Source organism: Macaca mulatta, chromosome 14 (assembly GCF_049350105.2).
Source record: "Macaca mulatta isolate MMU2019108-1 chromosome 14, T2T-MMU8v2.0, whole genome shotgun sequence".
NCBI classification, from domain to species: Eukaryota; Metazoa; Chordata; class Mammalia; order Primates; family Cercopithecidae; genus Macaca; species Macaca mulatta.
The window spans coordinates 119,589,506-119,613,443 of NC_133419.1; the positions used below are offsets into that span (position 1 = coordinate 119,589,506).

General features: G+C 58.8%; 1 protein-coding gene across 6 annotated transcripts in view; it reads right to left on the reverse strand.

Annotated features, from left to right (window-relative positions):
• Window positions 1–18,106, reverse strand: part of BCL9L (BCL9 like) — a 30,869-nt gene extending 12,763 nt beyond the window's left edge. Inside the window, exons 1-4 of one of the 6 annotated variants that reach the window (XM_015115935.3) lie at window positions 17,423–18,106; window positions 11,104–11,157; window positions 1,869–1,970; window positions 231–616 (exon numbers count right to left, since the gene is read on the reverse strand). In XM_015115935.3, the coding sequence (XP_014971421.1) occupies window positions 231–616; window positions 1,869–1,894 (412 nt within the window). In that variant the 5' untranslated portion in view covers window positions 1,895–1,970; window positions 11,104–11,157; window positions 17,423–18,106. Of the gene's footprint in view, window positions 1–230; window positions 617–1,868; window positions 1,971–10,065; window positions 10,236–11,103; window positions 11,158–17,422 lie in introns of those variants that run through there. The other 5 variants (XM_077964488.1, XM_015115936.3, XM_077964487.1 and 2 more) reach the window with 5 other exon arrangements.
• Between the last annotated feature and the right edge of the window lie 5,832 nt (window positions 18,107–23,938).

Sequence of the window (23,938 nt, forward strand, 5' to 3'; positions counted from 1 at the left end):
GGAATCCATAGTCTGACCACTCTGTGTGGCCCCTCCATGGGTGGCACCATGGCCAGCCCCAATCCCAAATGATCTGGTTGGTGGGTGTTGAAAGGTACCCATGCAGAAACACTGGAGAATAATGTGGGGTGAGGACTGGACAAGCAGGGGGCAGAGAGGTGATCTCCCAGAACATCTGAGCCTTGGACTATAGGAGATGCTAGGGTCTTGGGGATAAGGAAATAGGGTACCTTTGGCCTCCGAATCCAGGGATGGGGTCCCAGCCTCTCGCTGCTCTCCAGAGTCCACAGACACACTCCGTTCCCTCTTCACCTTGCCCTTGAGCGAGCTGAAAGGGGGCACCCCTGTCTGGGGGTTCTTCAGACTTGAGTTGCTAGGCGAGATCTGGTTGGCCTTGGCCCCATGGTTCCCCGCCCCCACGCCCTTCGAGCCCAGGTTGCAGGTGGGTCCTTGGTTCACATTCTGGTGCTGAGATTGGGCCCCGCCATTCCCTGTTTTGCCATGATTGGTCAATTTATTTTCTGGGTGCATTGGCTTGGCTGGGGCAGGGGGGCAATGGCCGCGGGGGGACAGCGGCGGGCTCCCTGGAGCTTCTCTCCTCCTGGGGTGGGGTAACCTGGGAGAAGGTAGGAGAGATGTGAAAAGTTAACCTTGCTAGGGGCTAGGCATGCCTGGAACTTAATTGCCCCATCCTGCCTCCTCTAATAATGGGGGATGGTAGGGGGAAGGGGTGGCATCTCAAGACCACCACCAGCTATTCCCTACTTCCCTCCACGGCTTCCTCAGACAAGGGCTAAGGCCCTCATCCACCTTGGGGAGTGGAGACGGGGAAACCCTCCACCCTCCAGCCTCCACAATTCGAATGGAAACCAGGGCCCAGAGTTGGCAGAATTCGCCCACCTCAGCCCCAACACCCATCAGCCTGCAAGCTTCTGTGGCAACCCTGTCCTCTGTATCAGACTTAAGCATCCTCTCTTCTAAGATCTGCTGTCTTCAGACTCCTTCCAAGGTCTCAAACCTCAACTCCCATATGTCCCAACACCAGCAGAGAAGGGCCGCAGGACCTGGGGTCACTGCACATGCCCCGGTCTCATTCCCCAGGGACAGTGGGGAAACGCACACTGGGGAGTGGTACCCACTGGTCCAGACAGCTGGAGGGGAAGGCCCGAGGAGGGGGGCCTGGCAGGCCAGGCCGGCAGGCAGAAGCAGGAGGAAAGGGGGAGGGGAGCGGTGTGTCAAGCAGATGGGGAGTGCAGCTTGAAGCCAAGGATTCCTGCAGCCTAGGCTGCGGGCCCTTTAAGCTCCAGCCCGCTCCCCCCGCCGCCTCCCCCTCCCCGGAGACCTATTAATAGCCGCTGGAAAGATCACATCACGGGAGAGGATATTTATCCCCCCTCATTCCACACCAGCTCAGATTTATTTCAGCTCTGCTGTCCTGCTGCTGCCGCCTGGCCCTGTCTGCCGGCTTCTCCGGGGTGGGGGGAGGGAGGCAGGCACCGCCCCCTACTCTCGCTCCCACCTCCAGCTAGACTGAGGCCAGAGGCGGCCTTCGGACCCCACAGTAGGGTGGGAGGGGGTCTGCTGAAACCATTTTAAGGAGGGAAGAACTAGAAGGGACCAAAAGCCACAAGCATAGCAGGCTGCCAGTCCCCTCTGCCCCCCGGGCCCAGGTACTAAGGCTGGCTGCGCCTCCTGCTTCGGGCCAGACCTTCCCATGCTAACCCCGCTTTAGCCCACTGGTGGCCTGGGAGCCAGGTGCCCAGGGCGGCTCCTCTCCTGGCCAGCACAGCTTGGGCCCCATCACCACTGGGCCCATCCCTTCCCACACTCCACACACACACATCCCGCCCGCCACGACACCCACACACCTTGTCTTGTTAGCCAGGATCCTCATGGCTCCCACACACAGTGGGGCTACGGCCCCTGTGCGTGCCCAGGGCCCAGCCAGGTACTCGGTACTGGAGCACGGACTGCAGCAACAAGCCCCAAAGAGAAAACTCGTGACTTGGGGAGGGGGTGTGAGAGGGGGAGGGGAGAAAGGAAGCCCCAACAGCCCTGGGACTAGGGAGCTGGGTAGGGTGGGGTGGCACTGGAAAAAGAGGATTACGAGATGGGGTCTCGATCCTGGAGGCCAGCCCTGTCCCCATCCCTCCCGCACCTTGCCCTCAGGGGGCTTGCAGTCTCCAGCAAGCCCCCGCCCTGACGGGCGGCAGAGACAGAATTCACTAAAAGGCTAGGTAGCAAAGGTACCGCGTGTGGCGGCCGTGAGGTCTGCCCTGGCCCCTTGAGGGATTCCTGCTCCCAGACGCGCCCCTCATCCAGGGTGGGGTACCCCTCACGCCCCACCCCCAGAACGCTCCAGCCATGGAGGGGGCCCGGGGTGGGGGCCACGCCCCGCCCCGTCCCCAGCTCGAGGCCTAGCCCGTGCCCATCCCAGCAGGCCCGGGCGGGCAGCGAGAGGCCTGGCGGGGCCCCGGGGCTGCAGCTGGGCTCTTCTGGAGACCAGTAACGCTGGCTCGGATTCCTCCCCGACCGCAAGAATGCAGGAGCCTCCCCTCCCCCCACCCTGCACCCCCACCCCGCCCCCTTCGGCAAAGCCCGGGTGGAGAGGCAGAGCGAGAGCGACAGCCAGCGAGGCAGCGAGCGGGAGGCGGACAGGACTGCAGCGTGCTTCTCCAGGCCCCGCGCGCGGACAGACACACGGACTAGTCCCGCCAGGAGCTGGGGCGCGCGCCAGCCGGCAAAAGCTTGGCGAGCACCGGGTGCTGCCGGCAGGGGCTCAGAGACCCACAGACACCCGAACTCTGACTCACACACACTCAACAGCTCACACGTGGACAGGGAGACAAAGACACGCACGGAGCCCAGGAAGCTAGAGGCGCGCCGGAGGCCAGGGAAGCGCCGGCCGGAGCGGGAGCCGCGGAGATAGCCTGGGGCACGCGCAGACACCGGGGCTGCCCGAGGGCTGAGTGCGAGCGCCGGACTCATTGAACAGATGAAAAGACTGAGGCCGGCCACAAGAGAGCCGAAGAAAGTTGAGCCTGGTAGTTACAAAGAAACACGCACAGGGCCATAGATACAGCAACAGACTTACACAAACAGAGGCCTCACCCAGTTGCCCCCAGCCCTGGCTCCCCCTCGCCTCCCCTACCCGCCCTCCAGCAGTCGATCCCTGTCAAAGGGGAGGAGTCTTGGGCCCATGAGCCTCGTCCCGGTGACAGGCCCGGCCAGACACCGGTGCACACTCCTGATGCTCCCTGCGGGGCTGCTGGAGGCTGGGCGGGGACCTCGGGGTGAGAGGCCCCCACCTGCCACCCTGCGGGAGTGTAACCCCAACTTAACCCTAGGGCACATTGGCCTTCGCCACTCCAGCCCTGTCTCTGGGGAGGAAGGCTCCTGGGGGAAGGTTCCAAAGTCCAGGACCTGCCTGGGAAACAGCCCGCCACCCCCAGCTTCTCCATCACAACCAGGGAAGAGCAGAGGCAGAGGCTGGAGTCACTGGAGACAGCAGGGCTCTGAGCAGGCTCCTGGCTGGCATGCATCTCAGGCTCTCCCTTCACCAACTCGCAGATTCTCAAAAGAATCGACCCCATTTCAACGAGGAAACTGAGGTCTGGGAAGAGGAAGTGATGTGACCTTGTCACAGACCCAGTACGTGGCAGTGTGGGGACCCTCATTCCAGACACTGCAGTGGCCCCACCTCGACACCCCAGGCAGGACTGCTCCTCTGAGCCTGCATCAGATAGGTGGGCTTCCCACACTCCAGCCACAGTGCCCAGGCCCCCCATAAGGGGGGAGGGGCAGGGCAAGGGCCATTCACTACCTATGTTCACAGCCTCAAAAATTGAGAACCTGTAAGAATTTGGGAAGGGGCTATTAGAAAATCAGTCCTCCCCAGTGGCCTTTCAGGCCTAGGCTCCTCCCCAGAAGACTCTTTCAGTCACCCTCCCCTCTGGGACTCCACCCCCTCTCTCCCACCCCGCCGCAGGGCGAGCTGAGTCAAGCGTGGATGAGTCAGGACTTTCCCATCTCACACCTCCCCACTTTGCCCCTCAAGAGTCTGCCCCAGCTCCCAAAGACCCCTCCTCCTCCACACACTCAGTCTCTGAAGACACCTGGAAGGCCTGGTGATGGGAAGCAGGAGGGCTGATCTCAGTCCAATGCAATTTTGAAGTACCAAGTGAAGGGGGCTTCCTAGTACCAGGCCAGGGGCCCTTGAGGTGCAAGAAAGCAAAGGGATGGGGCTCTGGGAACGCATCACCGTGCCTCCCTCTTAGGGGGTTAGGTGGGGAGGGGTAGCAAGCTCACAAACAGGGAGCAGGTGCAAGTCACCTGAGTGGAAGGCCAGGCGCATACCAGGAGAATGAATGTGCCCGGAGGAGTGGAGGAGGCGGCTTGACAAAGGGCCTGAGATATCCATCCGTTCCCCCACCCGCCACCCCACCCTGAGTGACTTCGAGGGTAGGAGCCAGCAGCCTGAGGGTTGCTAAGGGTTAAAGTGGACCTGATCCTGGCTGGGGGAAGAGCTGAGGAAGGCTCAGATGCCCAGAGCCTCCAGGTGTGACACACCAGCTCTGCTCCACACACAACTACCACAGGTAGGGCAGGCGTTCACACATCCAGTGGCAACCTGCCTGCTTCCAGGTGCCCCCACGTTGGGAGCCTCTGCTTGGCTCACCAGCTGGCCCACCAGTGTCACTGCCTAGCTCAAAACCACCCCAAAGAGGCAGTAAGAAAATGTTTTGGAGGGTCCATGCTTCTGTCTGCCAGGGCCCTCTGTGATGACACGAGGGCTCAGGACCCTGCTGGGGACAACAGAGCAAACGAGATCCTTGGCCTCTGGCTCAGGGAGATACAGCGCCAGAGATGACAGGGTCCCAAATCCCCTTTCTCCTGGGTGTCAGGACCCCTCAGACCTCAGAAGCTCTCTCCACCACTCAGGTCACTTCCTCTTCCTGAGGTGGTGACTCAGCGGGTGGGGAGATCAAGGATTCGTAGCCCAGCAGGAAATCTGCTCAAGGACCAAGGTGCTGCTCTGGGACCCTCGATGTGGGGACTTCCAGGCTTAGGGGGCCTTCCCATGGCCCTGGTTCCTAGTAGCTCTCCCCACTTCCCCCCACCCTGTGCCAAAGGAGACCATGCAAATCAGCCATTTTTGCTTGGGAGGTTTTCCCTGGGAGTTTCCAGCCCCACCCCACCTGCAGCCCTAGGGTAATGTCAGACAACCCCAGCTCCACAGGGCCATGGAAACTCCTGGTCCCAGACCTTTCTGGTCTGGGATCGTTGAACAGGGTACTGGGGGGCGATCGGTGGTTTTGCCCATTCTGGCCCACTGTCCCTTCTGGAGCTCGCAGGGACAAGTGGCATTGCTTGGACAGGCCTGAGGTCACCTCACTTCTCTTGGATCCTACAGTCATTGTCAGTGTGGTCGGGCCTTGGGCAGCAATCATGGCCTGGCAGTGGGGTGCCCCCAAAGACAGCTACCCAGTCCCCAGCTGCTCCCTCCCACAGGGGGAGGGGTGGAGAGGGGGTGGGGGGCACAAGGAAACAAGACAGGGCAGGAAGCCCAGGCAGGCGGCGGGCACTCTGGGCCAGGCACAAACAACCAACACAGGAAACCACAGCCCACCCCCGCCCACCCCACCCGCCCAAGGCTCTGGGAGAGAGGAGTGCCAAAAGCCTGGTACCCCAACAGAGGCAAGGGCCAGGGGTTAGCCCAGGGCGAGGGAGGAGCAAGAAGCTCTCCAGTCCTCTCTCTGCCCCAGACCCTACCTGGGCAGGGGAGAGGGAGCCAGGCTGGCAGGGATGGTGCTGCCTCTTTAAATCCACCGAAATCCTGAGCTAGGCCCAACCTAGCTCTGGTTTCACAGGAAGGAAAGGAGCTCAGGAGCCAGTAGGGCAGGCAGTGGTGGCTGGAATTAGCCCCACCGGCCCAAATATATCTGGTCTCTGCCCGCCGCCCCACTGGTACTTCCTGTCCCCTGGCACCTGTACCAGGGTGGGGGTAGGAGATGATCCAGGTGCCACTCTCTACCCTATGGAGGCTCCTATCTCAGGAGGTGGTCTGGTGCTGGGTTCATGTGGGTAGAAGGTAACTTCCCAAGCCTGGGTTCCCAGAACAGGCAGAGATGGGCAAGGCAGCTCCCTGTGGGCCCTCACCTGGCCTCAGTCCTCCAAGGGGTTAATCTGGTCCCTATTTAGGGGGGTAGGGGTGGCCGAGGAACCTCCTCCAAACTGCCTGGCTGCTGGGAACAATGGGGCCATTGTGGGAGGATGGAGTGCAGCAGACTGCTGGCACAGCCAAGCGCACCACGGTGGGACCTCACCCAGCGCCCGCCCGCCCGCCTGCCTGCTCTGCTCTCTCCCCAGGTACAGCCAGAGGCAGACGCATCCTCCTGGCCCCTCCCCTCGCCTGCTGGCCCACACTCTTGGCACCAGCAGCACCTGGGGGCTCCATGAGCTCTGCCCACATTGACATCCAGACTGTCATGACCCTCCAGGATGCACGGGCACGTGGGCCAGGCCGGGAGGGGTGGGGGTGATGAGACAGGATGTATGCCTGTGATCCTCTGCAGGGGAGACAGGAAGGCCACACGGGGTTTCTGGTGTCAGTCCTGGCACCCTCAGGCAAAAAGGGCTTAGGGGATTGTGAGAGCGGTGACAGGCAGGGTCCCCTGTCCCCAGGCCTCCTCTCCCACACCCATTCAGTAAAGCTGCTCCCAGAGGAGGTCTGGTGCCTGGCGGCCTCGCCCTCTGGGGCTGGGGCCCTGGCATGCAGTAGGATGCAGTGGAGTAAGAACTGAGTTTGAGGGCCGGGCGCAGTGGCTCACGCCTGTAATCCCAGCACTTTGGGAGGCCAAGGCAGGTGGATCACGAGGTCAGGAGTTCAAGATGAGCCTGGCCATGATGGTGAAACCCTGTCTGTACTAAAATCACAAAAATTAGCCGGGCATGGTGGTGGGCACCTGTAATCCCAGCTATTTGGGAGGCTGAAGCAGAGAATTGCTTGAATCTGGGAGGCGGAGGTTGCAGTGAGCTGACATGCACCACTGCACTCTAGCCTGGGCGACACAGCAAGACTCCGTCTCAAAAAAAAACAAAACAAAACTGAGTCTGTAGTCAGACAGTGTCAATCACACCCTGCCCCTTCTCATCTATGGGGCCTTGTCCTTCCCTTTATCCCTCTGAGCCTCAGTTTCCTCATCTGCAAAATGAGAATAATTTTATACAGTGAGGTAACAGTGTGAAACTAACAGAATGCCTAAGACACACCAGCCCTCAACGAACCACTTCTGGCCTTAATGTCCTCATTTTTACCTTCTGCCATGGCACCCAAATATGTGGGCATTTGGTAAAGGAAGGCACTGTCCAGATATTTTCCCTGTGAGTGTCCAAGAGAACAGGGCCCGTGGGCATCATATTAGCGGCACCAAGTACCAAGACCTGGCTCCTTCCCTGCCTTCCTCTCAGAGGCCAGCTCCCTCCACTGGCACAGTCCTGGGCATCGTGGGCTCACCGACACACTCAAACCCACAGCATGAAAAAAGAGAGGGGCTGGGCAGCTGTCCACTCTCTTAGCCTCAGGACCATGTCTCAAAAGTCCAGGAGGCAAGTAAAGGGGAATTTCTCTTCAAGAGGGCCAGCCTCCCCTCTGCCAGGTGCCCTTCTCCCTGCCTGTCCCTTGGCTGTCACCCTGTAGTACTTGGGCCGGGAGAAAGCTTAAGCCTACTCTCTAGCCGTGGATCTCAAAGGAACAATTGACAAGCAGTTCTGGAAAGTAGGGGCCCAGGGAGAAAACCTGTTCTCTTCTCAACTAGAGAGGGCTATATCTCTCCGGGTGGCCCCACAAGCCCCCAAAGGGTTAACAAGGTCCTAAAAATAACCTGCGCCCAGCAGTACCCACTGATCGGAACCCTCCAGCCATCTGTTCCCATTTTCTCCCGTTCACATTGGAACATCTGAAACCAGCCCCAGAGCCCCAGCCCGATCCCAAAAATAGCCCCAGCCTGCCCAAGGAACAGGCCCCAGGGGCTGGGCACAGGAGGCATGGCCAGCCCAGCAATGAGGCGAGGCATGGCCCAGGCAGACCCTGAGCCCTCATTCCCCCGGCCCATGGAAGGGAGGTGTCCTCTCTGGATGCAGAGGAACATGGTAAGCAGGGCCAGGGGCTCCAGCCCACCCCTCTTGGTACCACGCCAGAGAGACACCTGCCAGCTCAGTCCAGGCCTCAGACCCAGGGGCCCTGGGATCCTAGGCACTTCTACCACATCTTAGTCCCCAGAAGATTTTACCCACCTGTCTGCATAGCTTCCACACCTCATTGTGGGCACCCCATCCCTGCCGCCCACTCCTGGGCTCCTCATCCAGAAGCTCCCAAGCCTCAGCCCCTCCACCATCCCACTCTCACCCCAGGGCCTATAGGAGCCCCGGCCGCCTGGCCCCACTCAGCATTCTCCCTTGCCAGCACACAGGGTTAAGGCAGAACTTTTCCTAGTGTCCACACTCCCCCTTGCAGCTCAGGGAGGGACTCTGGAGGTGTCCCTTGGCCGCTGTGGATGCTGATATTACTCCACTCCCCTTCTGGGCTTCAGCATGCCCCGTCCCTGACCATCTGTGTCCAGCAGGTGCCAAACACGCCCCTCAGGGCTCCCCCACATTATCATAGGCCTGGGCACTGCCCCTCAGGGAAATGCCCCGGCAGGGCACAGGGAATCCGGGGGCCCAGGGCCCTGAGGCGTTCCTAACAGCTGCCATCCAGGTCACAGCTCCACACTGACACTTCGCTCCCCAAGCCAGGTCCCTGACCCCTAGGCCAGGAAGGAGAGGAGGCGGCCATTTAAGCCATTTAAGGACGGAATGTCTTGTTTGCCTGGTGAGAGCAGAGCAGCAGGGGATGGGGCAGTGGGAGGAGTGCTGGAGCAGAACTGAGCAAACAGCCTCAGGGAGGAGGGCTGGCCCTGAGAAGCCTGAAGATAGCGAGGGAGACGTGTCCTAAGCTCCCTGGGCCTTCTCCAGGCCCCTGGCTATTTGGCAAACTTGCAATCAAGAAGTCAGCAAGCACCAACGATGGGGAAACGGAGGTAGCAAACAGTGGGTCTGGAGGGGTATTAGAATCCAGGAATCTGGGCCGGGCGCGGTGGCTCAAGCCTGTAATCCCAGCACTTTGGGAGGCCGAGACGGGCGGATCACGAGGTCAGGAGATCGAGACCATCCTGGCTAACACCGTGAAACCCCGTCTCTATTAAAAATACAAAAAACTAGCCGGGCGAGGTGGCGGGCGCCTGTAGTCCCAGCTACTCCGGAGGCTGAGGCAGGAGAATGGCCTAAACCCGGGAGGCCTCGGAGCTTGCAGTGAGCTGAGATCCGGCCACTGCACTCCAGCCCGGGCTACAGAGCAAGACTCTGTCTCAAAAAAAAAAAAAAAAAAAAGAATCCAGGAATCTGGAGTGTGGAAAGGCTGTCTCTTCCCCACCCCCACACTCCCTCTTCTCACTATCAATTCTTTCCGTGCTGAAACCCTGGGAGGGTCAAAAGTTCCTGTGAAGAGCTCTAACTAATAAAATGAGAAGGATCACCAACATTTATTGAGCATTTACTTTGTAACTTCACAGTCCTAAATGCTTCAAGTGCATCATCTAATTTAATCCTCAGAACAGTCTGGTAAGAAAGCATTCTTATTATGCCCACTTTCCCACTAAGAAAAGGGAAGTGCCAAGAAGTGAAATAACTCGCCTAAGGCCCATAAAAAAAGGCCCATAAAAAGAAGAAGCAGGATTTGAATTCAGACTCCCTGGCATCTGGGTTCTGGGCCATTTCACAATACTCCAGATGCACCACAGTATCAGTCCTCTGAACAATGATGAACGAGGTACCCAGGCCCCACCCTCTCGCTCCTCACATCCTCCTTCCATGCCTGATGTGCCCAGGGCTTGCCCAGGGAAGATGAGAGAGAGAGCACCACTCCCCACTCCCTCAACCCAGGTACCCGTCTGGCCTGGCCTGTGCTGCCAGGACACAGCAAAGTTCTCCAGCCTCCCCCAGCCCCGCCCAACTCCAGTCCGTTACCTCCTCACCCATCCTTGTCCCTGCTGGTCAGAGGAGGGCACAAGGCCAGTCATTGAGACAACAGCACAGAGCCCCTGCCAAGAGTTACCATGGGCTTGTGAGAGGCCCCAGGTGGGGGTCAAAGGTCAAGTGGGACTCACCAGTGAGGGTGGAGTCCCAGCCCTGCTCCCCACCCACCTGCTCAGCCACACCTGGCCAATGCTCCCCATTTCTTTCATTCCTCAGTAGAGAGCAGGACCACTTCCTCGGTGTCCCTGGGAGGGTGGCTTCAATGGGGAGGGTGTGGGCTGAGGTGGGGGGATGAGAAGCCCCTCCCTCCTGGGGATGGTCTAGGAGAAGCGCCTCCTCCCAGTCCCCAGCTTCCCAGCTTTCCCTAGTCGGACCAGGAGCCCTCAGGAGTGTTTGTTGTGAATTCAGGGAGTTGTTGCTAAGTAAGGAAGGGGGGCTGACGGAGAGAAAGAGGCTGGCGCGTGCGCACGTGTGTGTGTGTGTGTGTGTGTGTGTGTGTGTGTGTGTGTATACACGCACACATGTGTACACTAGGGGACCAGGGGGCCAGGGCAGAAACCACGCTACTGTGGCTGGCAGCCACTCTGGCTTTGACTGAGCCAGAAGAGGCCAAGCCAGCGAGGAGGAGCAAGGACTTGGGATAACCAGGAAATCGTACCTTGCCCTCCAGGGCGATTGGGCGGAATCTCCTCGCCTCCCGCAGGGTGGGGCGGGTGGGGGGTGAGATCCGCTGAGATAGAGAAGGGCTGGACTCTCACTGGAGCCTGGCTGTAACCCCTCCCGGCCCGGCCCCACTCCCCACCCGACTGGGTCTAGGGTTCTGGTCAGGCTGTTTGCCCACCAGGAGCCAGAGGAGACCTCCCTCCTCTGGAGGGAGGGGAATGAAAGGAGAGATGGGGGCAGAAAGCCAAGAGGAGGGAGCCCAAAAGACAAAAAGCCAAGCAAGAGGCTAAGCCAGGATGACGCGGCCGCCGCGGACAGAAATCAGGGAGGCTGAGAGGGACACACAGGGGCACACAGACCTCTCACCTCAGGAATAATGTCGGGCTCAGGCTCAAGGGTGTGGTCTGGGATGGGGGCTCCCTGTGGAGAGAGGGTCAAAGCTAGAAGCCCCCTTCCAGCAATCTATGCCCCCGCTCCTCCCATCACCCCAGCACCCCCCACCAACACACCACATAAACATGTACACACAGTCCACACAGCCTGCAGCTCCAGGAAGTCTCTGAGCTACTCATTTGCCACCCCCCACCCCCGCTAGGACTTCTGTGGATTGGCTGGGAGCCAAGCCTGACCCAGCTGCACCGCCCCCCCGCACCCCCCACCCACCACGCCATCCCCTCCCTAGCCTGGAAGAGACGAGAAAGCACTGGAAGACCTTAGCGCTCCCTTAGAGCTTGGCCCCATGGGGAGGAGGAGAGGCAGAGGACTCCCACGACCTGGCCTGAGGACCTGGGGGAGGAGAGGCATGGGGAGGCTGGAGGACCCCAGATTCTAGTGCCAGCCACCTCCAGGTTATCCTATGTCAGGGAAAAGAATGGCTGTGTATTCTGTGTCCCTGTGTGGTCTCCCTGGCTATAGCCCTGGTCCCCTGAAGACGCCAAGTCCTGAGGACCTGGTCTGGTTGGGAGGGCCTGGGGCGAGGGAATAGGTTTAGCAATTCAGTAGGAGGGGGCTGGGCGAAGCTCCCACAGCAGGCGGGAGGGAGGCTGGTGGCTGGGCTCAGTTTGTACTGGGGGGTCAAAGGGGAGTTCTTTTCCGAAGAATTCTGGGAGAAACGCCAACTAGAGCAAGCTGCTAACCACCCCTCCCTCTCTCTCACTGCACTGGGCGGGGGGTGTCCCTGCCAACCAGACTTAACCCTCTCCAGCCTGTGTTCCTCCCAGACCTGAGATGGGGGCTGCTGGGGAGAAGACCTTTGGCTGGGCTCAACTTTCCATTCTAAGGATCATACAGAGCAGGGCATCTACCAGCAAAAGGCTGGTTCCACATGGCCCCGTCTGGCACTGCCCTGCCCTGCCGCCACCTAGGTGACTTTTCTGAGCTCATCTCCTAAAGGTGTCTGCAGTGACGTGTGTGCGTGTCTCAGAGACAGAGATTGAGAAACAAACTGAAAATTCCTTGCCAAGGCCCTCCCCCTGCTGGGTCACTGAGCACGGTACCAACCTGTACCCCTCCCTTCCTCCCACTGTGCTCTGGGACCAGAGGCCACTGGGGGTGGGGACGTAAAAGGGACAGCTTATCCTTGTGTCCACCTCCTGCTGCTGTCTCCATAGGTCTCTGACTCACACAATCAGCCCCAGCCCCAGCACTCTGCTTCCTCACTGATTTGTCACAAGTGCTTCTGGAGGAATGCATTCCATTCTAGCCTGAGATCCCAGGATGGAAAACTGAGATACAGAAAGGTTATGGGGGTTCTAGCGCCTGCATCCCATGCCGATACAACTCTGCTATCACCGTCCTCTCTTCGGCCCCAAATCAAAAAACCCTAGGAACCTTCTCTTATGTAGAATACTGGGAATGAGATTAAACATCAAGAAGGACTTCCCACAATCGATCAAGGCTAAAAGGGCAGCTGGCCCCACCCCAGATGCCTGGATTCCAGACCCCTCTGTCTTCTGCTCAGGCTGGAAATATGAGTGTCTTCTCTTGTTTAGCTATTTGGCCCTCACTGGAGAAGTCAACTTTTTCTGAACCTTAAATTTGCCACCAAGCTCCCAGGTCTGATGTGATTGGCTGTTCCTTGCCCTCAATGAAGCAAGTGACCCCAGGGTGGGGGGTTAGCTCCCTTTCCCCACCGCTTTGCCTTTAGAGCACCGGGCCTCCCTGTAACAACCACCACTGTATAATCAGGACCAGAAGAGGGTGGACAGGTGGTATGGGGACCTTACAAGGTGTTAGGTGCCCGTGAGGGGTAGAGGGAGAGAACCCAGTTCCCAGGGAGGGTTCATCACAAAGTCCCCACTGCACCACTCTCTCTCCAAGGACCACAGAACTGCCAGAAGCCTTGGCCCCACTCTAGGAAACTTCCCTATCAAAGGGCAGAGGACTCCATGTCCCAGGGAGCTGTGGGGAGACCTGTGACTACACACCCCAGACATGTTCCCAGGGAGGAGAGAGGAGGGAAGAGAAGTGAAGCGCATGTGTGTGCACGCACATGCACATGCACGTGGACGAGACACGCCCCCAGCACACACACTCTCCAGAGGTACCCCAACACTGACAACACAGACGCAACTCCCAAAGATGCACATCCAAAAACATTTCCTAAAAAGCACTCCAAATTCTCCAAGAGTGGCCCCTTAAGACCCACAGAGGCTACCGTATTCATACAGACAGTCTAGGGGAGCTCAGGAAACACACATGACATCGGCCAATCACACAGAACTGCCAAACAGAACCGCCGACAGAAGATACACCCACACTGAGACACACACACACACACAAACTTACACATACACACAAAGTAGTACGCAGCCATGTGCTAGCACACAAACTCAAACACACAAACTTGCAGCGTACAGTGTGTGAAGTCGGATTAGAAGGCAGTGCTCTGGGGAGGAGGGGAGCCTGCAGGGGGTGGAGAACCACTCAGGGATTTCAAAACAATCCTGGTTTCGAAATGCTGGAATTGCTGGATTCAGGGCCATTCCCAGTTGAGGCTGGGGGTGGGGAAGTGCAGAGTGAGGAGGAGGGGAAGACAGGCCAGCCCAGGGCTACCAGTCCATTGGAGAAGGATCGGGAATGGACAGAGGGAGTCCCAGCCCTGGCGGAAGGGGGCCTAGAATAAAACACCAAGGTTAGGAGGGGGGCCGGTCCAGGGTCAAGCAGGGAGGGCCTGGGCTGCAAAGGAGAGGCCTCTGCTTTTGCCACTGACAGAAAAAGTGAGACGGCAGGGGAGGCCGCCCCTCCCCCTCAGCATGGAGAATCAGAGGGAACCTGTCTGTGTCCTTTCCCCTACTCCTGGGCAGTGACCACCCTCTGCTCTCCAGAGTGGCACCCTGGCTCCCCTTCCCCACCAGCTAGCACAGCCCCAAAGTGGGTGGAAAGCTAAGGGGTCACAGGGGACAGGGAGACAGCAAGGGCCTGCAGGAGTCAGGGGTCTTCTACAGGTTCCAGGACCCCCCACACTCAGAGCAGGCTGTGGGCATCCCCCTGGGAAGCCAGTGCTTTCTTCCTCTCCACAGGGATGCGGAACCCTCGGGGAGACTGAGGCAGTGCAACACATGCCCACACCCAGGAAGTCACCCCTCCCACAGCAGCCAGAATGCCCTTACTGCCCCTCCCCCAGCCTCCAGGGAAAGTCAGGCTGAGCTCTCCCCCAGGAGGGGAGGGAGGGGAGGTCAGTCCAGGCTGGGGGTGGGGCTCGGAGGCCTGGCCCTGGCACCAGGCAGAGGAAATTCCAGGCTGTAAGTCCAGGCAGCCTTCAGGGCCGCTGAGCCAAGTGACATGCACCAGCTCAGGAGCTGCAGTGCTCTGGCCTTCCCCTCCTAGCCCTGGCCTTCCAGCCCTCCAACTGGCTTTAGCCCCAGCTCTGGGACTCAGATGGGCTCCTCAGCCCTGGGAGGAGCTCCCACCGGCCCCATCCCGGCCCCTCTGGCCAGTTAGAGCCTCCTTCCCTCAGTTCCGAGGGCAGCCCCCACGGTGTGGCTATGGGTGGGCAGCTGGCAGGGCTGGCAGGCAGGGGCACACACGCCGAGCTAGAGCAGCCAGGCGCTCAACAGGTTGAGCCAGTCCATGGAACAGCCGCCCCACCCCAGGGAGAGCGGGCCTGGCAGAGGCTCCCTGCCCGCGGCACCCAGCCTGTACCCGCTTGGCTCCCACAGCTGCCCACTTTCCCACGGTGCCATCCCCCTTCTGCCCCCTCCCCCATCAGAGGTCAGCACCCGGGCAGTGCCCAGGACTCTGGCACAAGGAAGCAAGGGATGCCATTCCCCTGTCACCCCTGGGTGCCCAGACTCTTGAGATACCTTACTCTCAGCACCCAAAGAGCCCCAGAAACAGCCAGCATGGCAGCAAGACCATGAGAATCCCAAAGGACCCCCCATACACCTCCTTGTGGGCCTCTTCTGATCCTGGGAAGACTGCACACTTGAACACCCCAGCTCTCCAGAGCTGCCCCAGGTCCTGTGACAGAACTTCAGCGTGTGGTGCTAGGGGCAGTGTGGGGGTGCCCCCAGCTCCTCCTACTGGACTCCCTGGAGGAGGGCTGCAGAGCTGGGTGACAGTGGCTCCCTCCATTCCCGCCTGGGCTGCTGCTGCTGCAACCCTGGTCCTTTCCTCCCACTCCACTCCTGGGGTCCATGGAGCTCCATCCCAGCCACTCCCCTGACAGGCAGGCAGCTCCCCTTTGCTCGGCATCTCCTTTAATCTAAAGCAGGTGCCAGGCATTCCAGCCCTTGCTGAGCCGACACTGCCACCCCCTAGGCCTCTGCCTAGAGGCTACTGTCCTGCCTGGTGTGGAAGTTGAGATCCCAGCCTAGGGCTCCCGCTTAACCCAGGTACCAGGACTCCAAAGGCAGGAACTAGCTAAGCAGGGTCATGGGTACCCAACACAGATTCAACAAGCAAGATCAATAGGTCCCACACTGCCACTGAGGCGCTAGATTTCTGTGGACTGCCAATCCCTCTCTAGGACCCTGTAGTATCTCTCCAATCCTATGACTCCCCATCCTAGTAGAAACTCATTCTGAACCTCCATATGGGCCTCCAGAACCCATCACCAGTCATGAGACCCCTTCTACTCCAGGCACAAGAGTCACTCTGGATCCAAGATTTTAGGTATTCCATCTGCCCCTCAGCACCCTTCCTGCTGTGAACTATCACCCCACACCACTCAGGAGCAACATGGGCAAGCAGGGAACCCCTAGAGGGAGGTGGCCAGAAGGCTGGCCTTCCAGACCTGGCTCTCCAAGGCCAAGGAGGCAAATCACCTGGGGGAGGTGGCACCTTCCTTCCTGGCACCAGCCTCCCAGTCTCTCTCCCTGCTCTTCACCTTCTTCACTCATTCTCTCCCGGTCCTGTCCTGAGGCCTCTATCAGCAGGGCCTCAGAGCTGACACCAGGAAGACAGAGGCTGAGCATGCTCTTCCTCTGGGGTCATGAAACTGTGGTTCTGACCCGGAGAAGGTAGCCAGGCCCATGCTGAGCGGCAGCAAAGGAGCAAGGCAGCCCCTGCCCGGAAGTGGCTGCACCCTGGAGAGGCTGAGAAGAGAGGGAGAAGACAGTAGAAGGCCACTCACTGTGGCGGTCTCATCCAGAGAGCTGCTCAGAGGCAGCAGCAGAGTTAAAGCAGACACAGTGCACAGACAGCTTTCACACTAAACCAAGGCTGGGAGTCAGGGCAAAAGATCCAGGGAGCCTTGGAGCCCCTTTCTGAAGGCTCAAACACATGCCCAGGTCACCTCTCTCAGAGCAACACTTTTTCTCCTCTCAGCAGAGGTCCCCCCAGACACAGACACAGACACCCACCCCAAGCAGCAGACAGACAGAAAGAGGAGGGAGGGAGGGGGTGTCAGAAAAACCCGGAAGGAAGGAAGCTGGACAGACAGACAGAAGCTGATCCTAGCCTCATTGCTCCACAGAGACACCCTCCAGACTCCTAGACTTCAAGGGACTCTCTCCTTAGTAGTCCTCTGTCTCTTCTGAAACCAAATTCCAGCAGCTCTGGAATAGGACCGACCCTAGCGGAACAAGAAGCCTAAGCTCACTTCTCTTCCTGCATTCTTCCCCGAGGGTTCCTTTGGATCAAGGCAGGGGCCACCTCCCCTTAGCAGCGCAGGGACACCTCCAAGGAACTGTATGACTGCCCCACCCCCCAGCCAAGCCCACATCACTCAGAAGCCTTGAAAGAAGAGACTCCTCAGTCACAGCCCCCGCTACTCGAAGGCAGTGCCTGGGGGAAAAGGGTGACTGACCCCCAGCTCTCCCTAGTCCTAACCCATCTCCTTCTGGAGGCTCCCATCAGTCAGGGAAGGAGGGCTGGGGTGCGAAGACCCACGGGGTTGGTGAGCCTGGGAGGGGGACTACATCTCCCAGAAGCCCCCAGGGCAAGGTTCGCTGCTCCAGCTGGCCCAAGGCCGGCCTTGTTCTCTGCGCTAGGGTGGCAGGGTCCCCTGGCTGCCCCTAAGCCCTCCCCACGGTGTTCTGGAGCTGCCAACCTGATTGGGGGCTTAAGAGTAGCCTCCACTGACCCTGGGGGCGCCCCCACACCTTAAACAGCCTGGGGTTACGTGCCAGAGAGCAAGAGACAATCCGACTGTGTTTCCCCTCCCCGATTCAAACTGGAGCTCCCTCCTCGCGCCTCTGCTGGCCTGGCATGACTTTCGCCTTGCCCCCAGCCCACCCCTCACCTCACGCGGACTGGGGGGTCCTCACGCCAGGCCGGAGCTGGAAGCCATAACCAGGTCAGGGTCGGTGTGTGGATGGGGGTCCTCCCGCTCGCCAGTTGGAGATGCAGAGAGGGCGGGCAGGCGGTGATCTTTTGATCCTGGACGCCTTGATCTCAATACCAGCCCGGCCCGGGGGAGGCTATCCGGGGATCGCTGGGTGCCTGGGTTCCTGCCTCCCAACCGCGGAGCATGGTCGTGGGCGCCGGGCAGCGGCGGGAGAGCGCGCACACCCGCCGGGGCCGGGGCGCGGGGCTGGGGTCTCGGCCCCGAACCTCAGGACTCTGGCTCCTGCTCCCGCTCCTCCTCCCTTGCTTGCTTCCTTCCTTCCTTCCTTCGCCTCCTCCTTTCACTTTCCCCAAAGCCCGCGGGGATGGCGGGCGCTGGGTGGGGAGGGGGCTGTCTGGGCGCTTATTGTTGGTCGGACGCCGAGGGTCCGGGTCGCAGCCCCCGGGCTGCGCGGCGCCGGGGGACCCAGGCGTGCGGGCGTCCGGCCGTCTGGCTCCGGGCGGCGGCAGTGGTGCAGCGGCCCCGGGTCCGGGGCATGTCCAGCCACTGGCTCCACCGCGCGCCGCCGCCTCCCCGGGCTCCCCTGCGCTGCCGGAGCCTCGCTCGCCCCTCCACTCGGCTCCACTCCCCAGCCTGAATAAGCATCGGGGCTCTCTGGCTGCCTCCTTCTGCCTTCATACCAGAGCCCGGAGAGGCCCCTGTCAAAATAAGAGCTCCCCCATCTCGCTTGCCTCCTCGCCCAACCCGGCTCCCCCAGCCTCCCAGTGGTCTGACTCGGTAAGGCGCCCGGCCGGCTAGCCGGAGGCAGGTTGGCCCGGGGGCGGGGAGGGGGGTTTCTTCTCCCCACTCCTGAGGATTGAGGAGGAGACGCGCCAACAACATCCCAGGCTAGGGAAAGGTTTGACAAACCTACCTTCCTGTCTGCACTGATTGGAAGGAGTGGAAGTTGCCCCGACACACACACACACACACACACACACACACACACACACACAGAGCACTGGGTCCCCTCTTCATTGTACCCACCCACATCCATAAAGCACTGAGCATCTCTTTATTCATGTCTCTCCCCTAGTAGACCATGAGGTTCTTGAGGACACAGACTGAGTTTTTTCATCTTAATCCTCAGCAGCACAAAGTAGATGCTAAGAAAATGTTTGTGGAAGTGAAACCTTTGTCTTCTCAAAAGAGCTCTCCTAACCTAACCTCAAAGTGCTTCTCTCTCTCTCTCTCACACACACACACACTCACACCCACTCTCACCACCCTATAGGATTATCGATGCAATGAAAAAGAAATTGTAAAGCACTTTTTTTTGTTTTTTTGAGACGGAGTTTCGCTCTTGTTGCCCAGGCTAGAGTACAATGGCGCGGTCTCAGCTCACTGCAACCTCCGCCTCCTGGGTTCAAGCGATTCTCCTGCCTCAGCCTCCCAAGTAGCTGGGATTACAGGCACCTGCCACCATGCCTGGCTGATTTTGTATTTTTAGTAGAGACGGCGTTTCATCATGTTGGCCAGGCTGGTCTCGAACTGCTGACCTCAAGTAATTGGCCTGCCTTGGCCTCCCAAAGTGCTGGGATTACAGGAATAAGCCACTGCGCCTGGCCCAAAGCACTTTTTAAAAACATTTCACATGTTTCTATGTTCACCACAAACCTTCAAGAAAGATGTTATAGTCCCATTACAGAGGTGAGGCAATTGCGGTTTACATTACCTAAGGACTTACCCAGAGCTACCCAGCTAGAAAGTGGTAAGCCCAGGACTAGAATTTGGGTCTCCTTATCCCAGGGCACTTTCTCTGTTTCCTACTGTCCCCACCCACCCAGAATTAATACCAAGTGACAAGCATTGACCGTCTGATAGGAAGAACACTAGCCAGCCTGCTTGCTCCTGCTGTTTCCTCGGTCCTGTCCCCTGCCCATCCTCACGGATGGTCCCCAGATAACTCTAGCCTCACTGACCTCCCTCTCTTCTGACCACCTATCCTGTCATAGCACCTGAGTACTTCCTCATGTGTTTTATCTTGTCACATACACATATGTGTGTGTGTATATATATATATACACATCCCTATACATATATAGCTGTACACACACACACACACATATATACATATATATATATGTCTGATTTCCCCCAAAAGATTCCTAAGGGCTCAGACCATGCCTCCTAGCCTCTACATTCCCCACAATACTCAAGTGCTGGCTGGGTTCATAGTTGGACTTCAGTAAATACTGATTTGATGGGTTGGTGGTGCCAAGAGCTGGGCACTGGACAAGGTTTAGGGAGGCACAGGTGGAAGGGGCCAAAAACCTGAAAGAAGATAAAATGGTAGCCCCCCCCGCCCCGTGTGTCCCGTCACCGCTTACAAAGCATTTTCATGCATGTTGTCTCATGATGATGCTTTGATCTAATCACCAAAACTTTTCCAAGTGCCAATCTGCTGTGCCAAGCACTGTCCTGGGTTAGGTGGTTGAATCACCACAGTCCTGAGAAGTCGATTTTATCCCCACTTAAAAGAAAAGAAAACCAAAAGCCAGAGAGGCTTCTAGTGTGAAAGATCCCAGCACCTAGACTAATACCTGACCCATGGAAATAAGGTTTAATTTCTTATCTTCTCTCCAGAAGGATATGAGCCCCCACTTCTCCAACAGGGTGCTTGTTAGAGGAGACCACGGCATTTATGTGGATCAGTTTTCCCTTACATATGTGACAAGCCAAAGGGGCTTGTTATGATCCCTTTGGCACAATTCCTGGTTCATAGCAGGTCCAAAACAGAGTTTGCTGGGGCGAGTGAGTCTGTGTTGCCAAGGGTCTCTTAAATGGTGCACAATACATGTCCTATGGAGCAGCCATGCAGAGCGCTCCCCTGGGTGGGGCTGTGACTCATTCCCCCAGCGGAGGTTCCAGGTTGGGATTCGGAGCTGAGCTCTGGGCAGCCACAAGTTCTGGGTGGAACCCTGGAGAGAGCCAGGAGGAAAGGAGAGGCAGGGGGCCCTTGCTGGAATCGAGCGGCTCCCTCTACTGGCCAACTTGGGGAACCTCTGTGTTTCCGTGTATCTGTGTGTCACTGTGTCACGAGGGGTGTCACAGGTGTGTCAGCCTTGGCGTTCGTCGGTGGAAGTGCCCGCATGGGTATGGGTGCGTGAGGGTGCCCGTTTGTGACGCAGTGTGGGCGTGCCAGCGCCATGAGGGGCTGTTTCTGGAAGCATAGTGTGTACACACAACTGTTACATTGTAATGCAATTTACTTTGGGGCTGCTGGGGGTCGGCGGGAGGGCTGCTGATGATCTGAGATTAGGCATCCCGTTGCCGGGGTTACTAGGACAAAAGGATTCTCCAGCTGGTACTCCTCACTGGCTGGAGCACTAGCCCAAGACGGTGGGAGGAGTCCAGACCAAACAGTTCCTGGAAAGGATTCTATCCCCTAAAGCAAATAGGGACCCAAGAAAGAGTTAACGCAGAGTCCCACAGTGACTTCAATCATTGGTTCAGGGCACTGTCAGTCAGAGGTCTGGGGGCGGGGTTTGTGTGGCCGCCGTCTGACTGCCCAGCGCCCCTCACTTGCCCCTCGACCCCCACATCATCTCACTGCCGGGGTGCGCCCGCACCCCCATCTTGGTGGCGACACCGTCCTGGGCCCTGGAGGAAGAGCTGATCCGGGCATCCTGGCTTCCCCACTCACTCCAGCTGCCTGGCTTCCTGATAGATGGTGATTATTATATAATAGACTTGCTGGACAGAACCGTGCCAGCGCTCGGAACATTGCCCCCTCCTCGAAGCTTGCCCCAGGGCCTGGCACCTGCCACACAGAGCCTGCTGCCTGGTTCTGCCGTCGCCCCCCAGGAACGCCTCCGTTTCGGGGTGGGAGACCCCAGGACCAGGTCCTGGGATGGGGCGGGCGCCAAGCGGAGAGAAGCAGAGCTGGTGCCCCGCGGGTCTCAGGGTCGGCCTGAGGAGTGTGGCTTCATAAGCTCCTTTCAGGATAGTGGGACCCGCCTGGCCCCTTCCAACCTGAGCTTGCAACTTGGGAGCCAATAGAGGAGGTGCTAGAGGGCGCAGGGGCCAGGGTGGGAACGGGAAGGAGTTTGGAAAAGGTGCGGGGGCAGGAAAGGGAGGCTGAGAGAGGGGGCCGGCTGGGGCAAGGGGGAGGGACTCTTATCCTGACAGGGCTCCCGCCTTCCCCGACTGGAGGGTTTGGAAAAACTGAGCAGGCAGCCAAGGCTTGGCTGGAAATCCTGCAGCCCACCCTCCTGGGGACACAAAGCTGGAGGGCGGGGGCAGGGCGGGGGGAGAGAGAACGACCCCGGGGAGGACAGGGCCTCTTTTGGGGCTGGGGGCCCAGGGGCCAGGACCCTGGGGAGGGGGTTCCTGACGCTGTCTCCCTGCAGTCTGCTTCCCCCTTCTCCTCTACCCCCTCAGCTTCCCCCTCCTCCCCCTCCGCGGCTCCAGTCTTGCAGATTGCGGGCAGACTTAACTCCTTGAGTGCCAGCCTGGTGGACTCTGTGGTGATGACGCTGTGAGGGAGGGAAGGAGGAGGGACTCCGGACCCCACTCCCACGCACAGTTTAACACCTTGTGCCCCGGAACGCAATCCCGGAACTGGTCGGGTTCCAGGGCCCAGAAAGGCTGCTTGGTTCTGGAGTCGCCACACGCAAAACAAGGCACCTGAGAGTTGCGGAATCGCCCGCTCTCTTGCCTAATCTTCCCTGCCTCCCATCCCCACCGCCGCCCTCTGGGTCTCTCCCGCCACTCTTTGGCTACCCTCCCCCCACCCCACCCCCATCTCCAAGTTGCAGTCGAGAGCCGAGGTCCTTGCCAGATTGAAGCAGGGGAGCCCGGAAGTCTGGGTTCTGTAGCTGCCTCAGCGCTCTCCTCTACATCCCACCACTGAGGCCCAGCGCAGGTGACCGCAGCCCATGCCTCTCTTGCCCCCAGAGGGCCTGCTTCACCCATCTGGGGGGCTAACTACCCTACGGAGGCAGGGAACGCTGGCCTCCCCCAGCTCCAGCGAGGACTGAGTACCTGAGTAGCTGGAAACCTGACTTCGCCTCTACCCTAGCCCCTCCCCTAGCGAACAGCCCCTCCCCCATCCTCTGTGCCCCATCAGCTCTGCTGTGAACGACTCTGCCGAGAGAATACCGCAGACTAGGCAGGAAGGGGTTAACGCAGCTACTGCGCTCTACTGGAGCGCCAGGTGAGGCACCGCCCATCTTGGCCTTCAGGTGTGTGGGTGGGGAAAGAGGAGGGTATACTGACCTTAAGGGCTGCTTTTTTGCCCCCTGGTGGCTAAATCTGGCTTAGCAGCCGCTGGCAAAAATAGGCTCACATGGGGATTCGCGGAAGAAGAGCATTGGCGACGACAGTAGAGTGTTCCTCTTGCGGGAACAGCACCTTCCCAGGGAAGGAGATCCTTCTGGGAAGGCTGATGGAAGGAGGGAGCTCCCACAGTCCCTGCCACACCATCTCTTTCAGGAGGCTGCCTCAGCCACTTCCAGATCCTTGCCCTAGGGGCTCTATTTGCGCGTCCCAAACACCTGAAGGAGGGTAGAAAAAAACCCGGAAGACATAGGCCCTGTCCTCCCAGGGTCTCCATCTAATAGAGAGGGTCTGTAGGAGGAAGTTGCTCGCTCCTACCTTTTCTTTCTGTACCTCAGGCCTTCCCAGAGCACCCATTCCCTCCAGACCCCAGCATCAAATACAAATCAGCCAGGCTTCAAAGCTCCTACCAGCCACCCCAACCCCCGTCAGCTTCCCTCCCCTCTAGCCAAGCTGCTTTCTAGGTCCCTCCCTGTAAAAAGACTCCACTTGAGGGATTCCAGGTGTTCTTATCCCCAGCATGGCTGAGACCCTTCCTCCCATCTACCCAAAGCCCTCCCTGGTTAGCAAAGCCAATCATCTTGAAGGGCTCCTTCCCCTCCCCCTTTCAATTGCCTTACTTTTCCGCCTCTCCTTATTTCCCACTACTTTCCTTTCAAGACTTCTTTTTGCATGGGCAGTTCACCCAATTGGAGACAATTCTGTCCTCCTCGTACCCTGTGATACCTCAATATTTGCCTTTTCTCCCAGCTCAGTGGCAAGCCCTGTAGCCCCAGCTAGCAGGCGGGAGGATCGCTTGACCACAGGAGTTCTGGGCTGTAATGCATTATGCTGATGGGTGTCCACACCAAGTTCAGCATCGATATGGTGACCTCCTAAGAGTGGGAGACCACCAGGTTGACTAAGGAACGGTGAACTGGCCCAGGTCAGAATGGAATAGATTCAAACTCTGGTGCGGATCATGGTGGGATTGGGCACACAAGCCTGGACAACACCAAGACACCCTTTCTCTCTTTTTTTTTTTTTTTCAAACACCAGCTCAAACCAGATGAGACCTTGTCTCTTAAAAAAAAAAAAAAGTCTTTTCCTTCAGGAATCCTTCTCTGACCAGCCCCACCTACTTATTCAACCAACAGATATTTATTGAGGAGC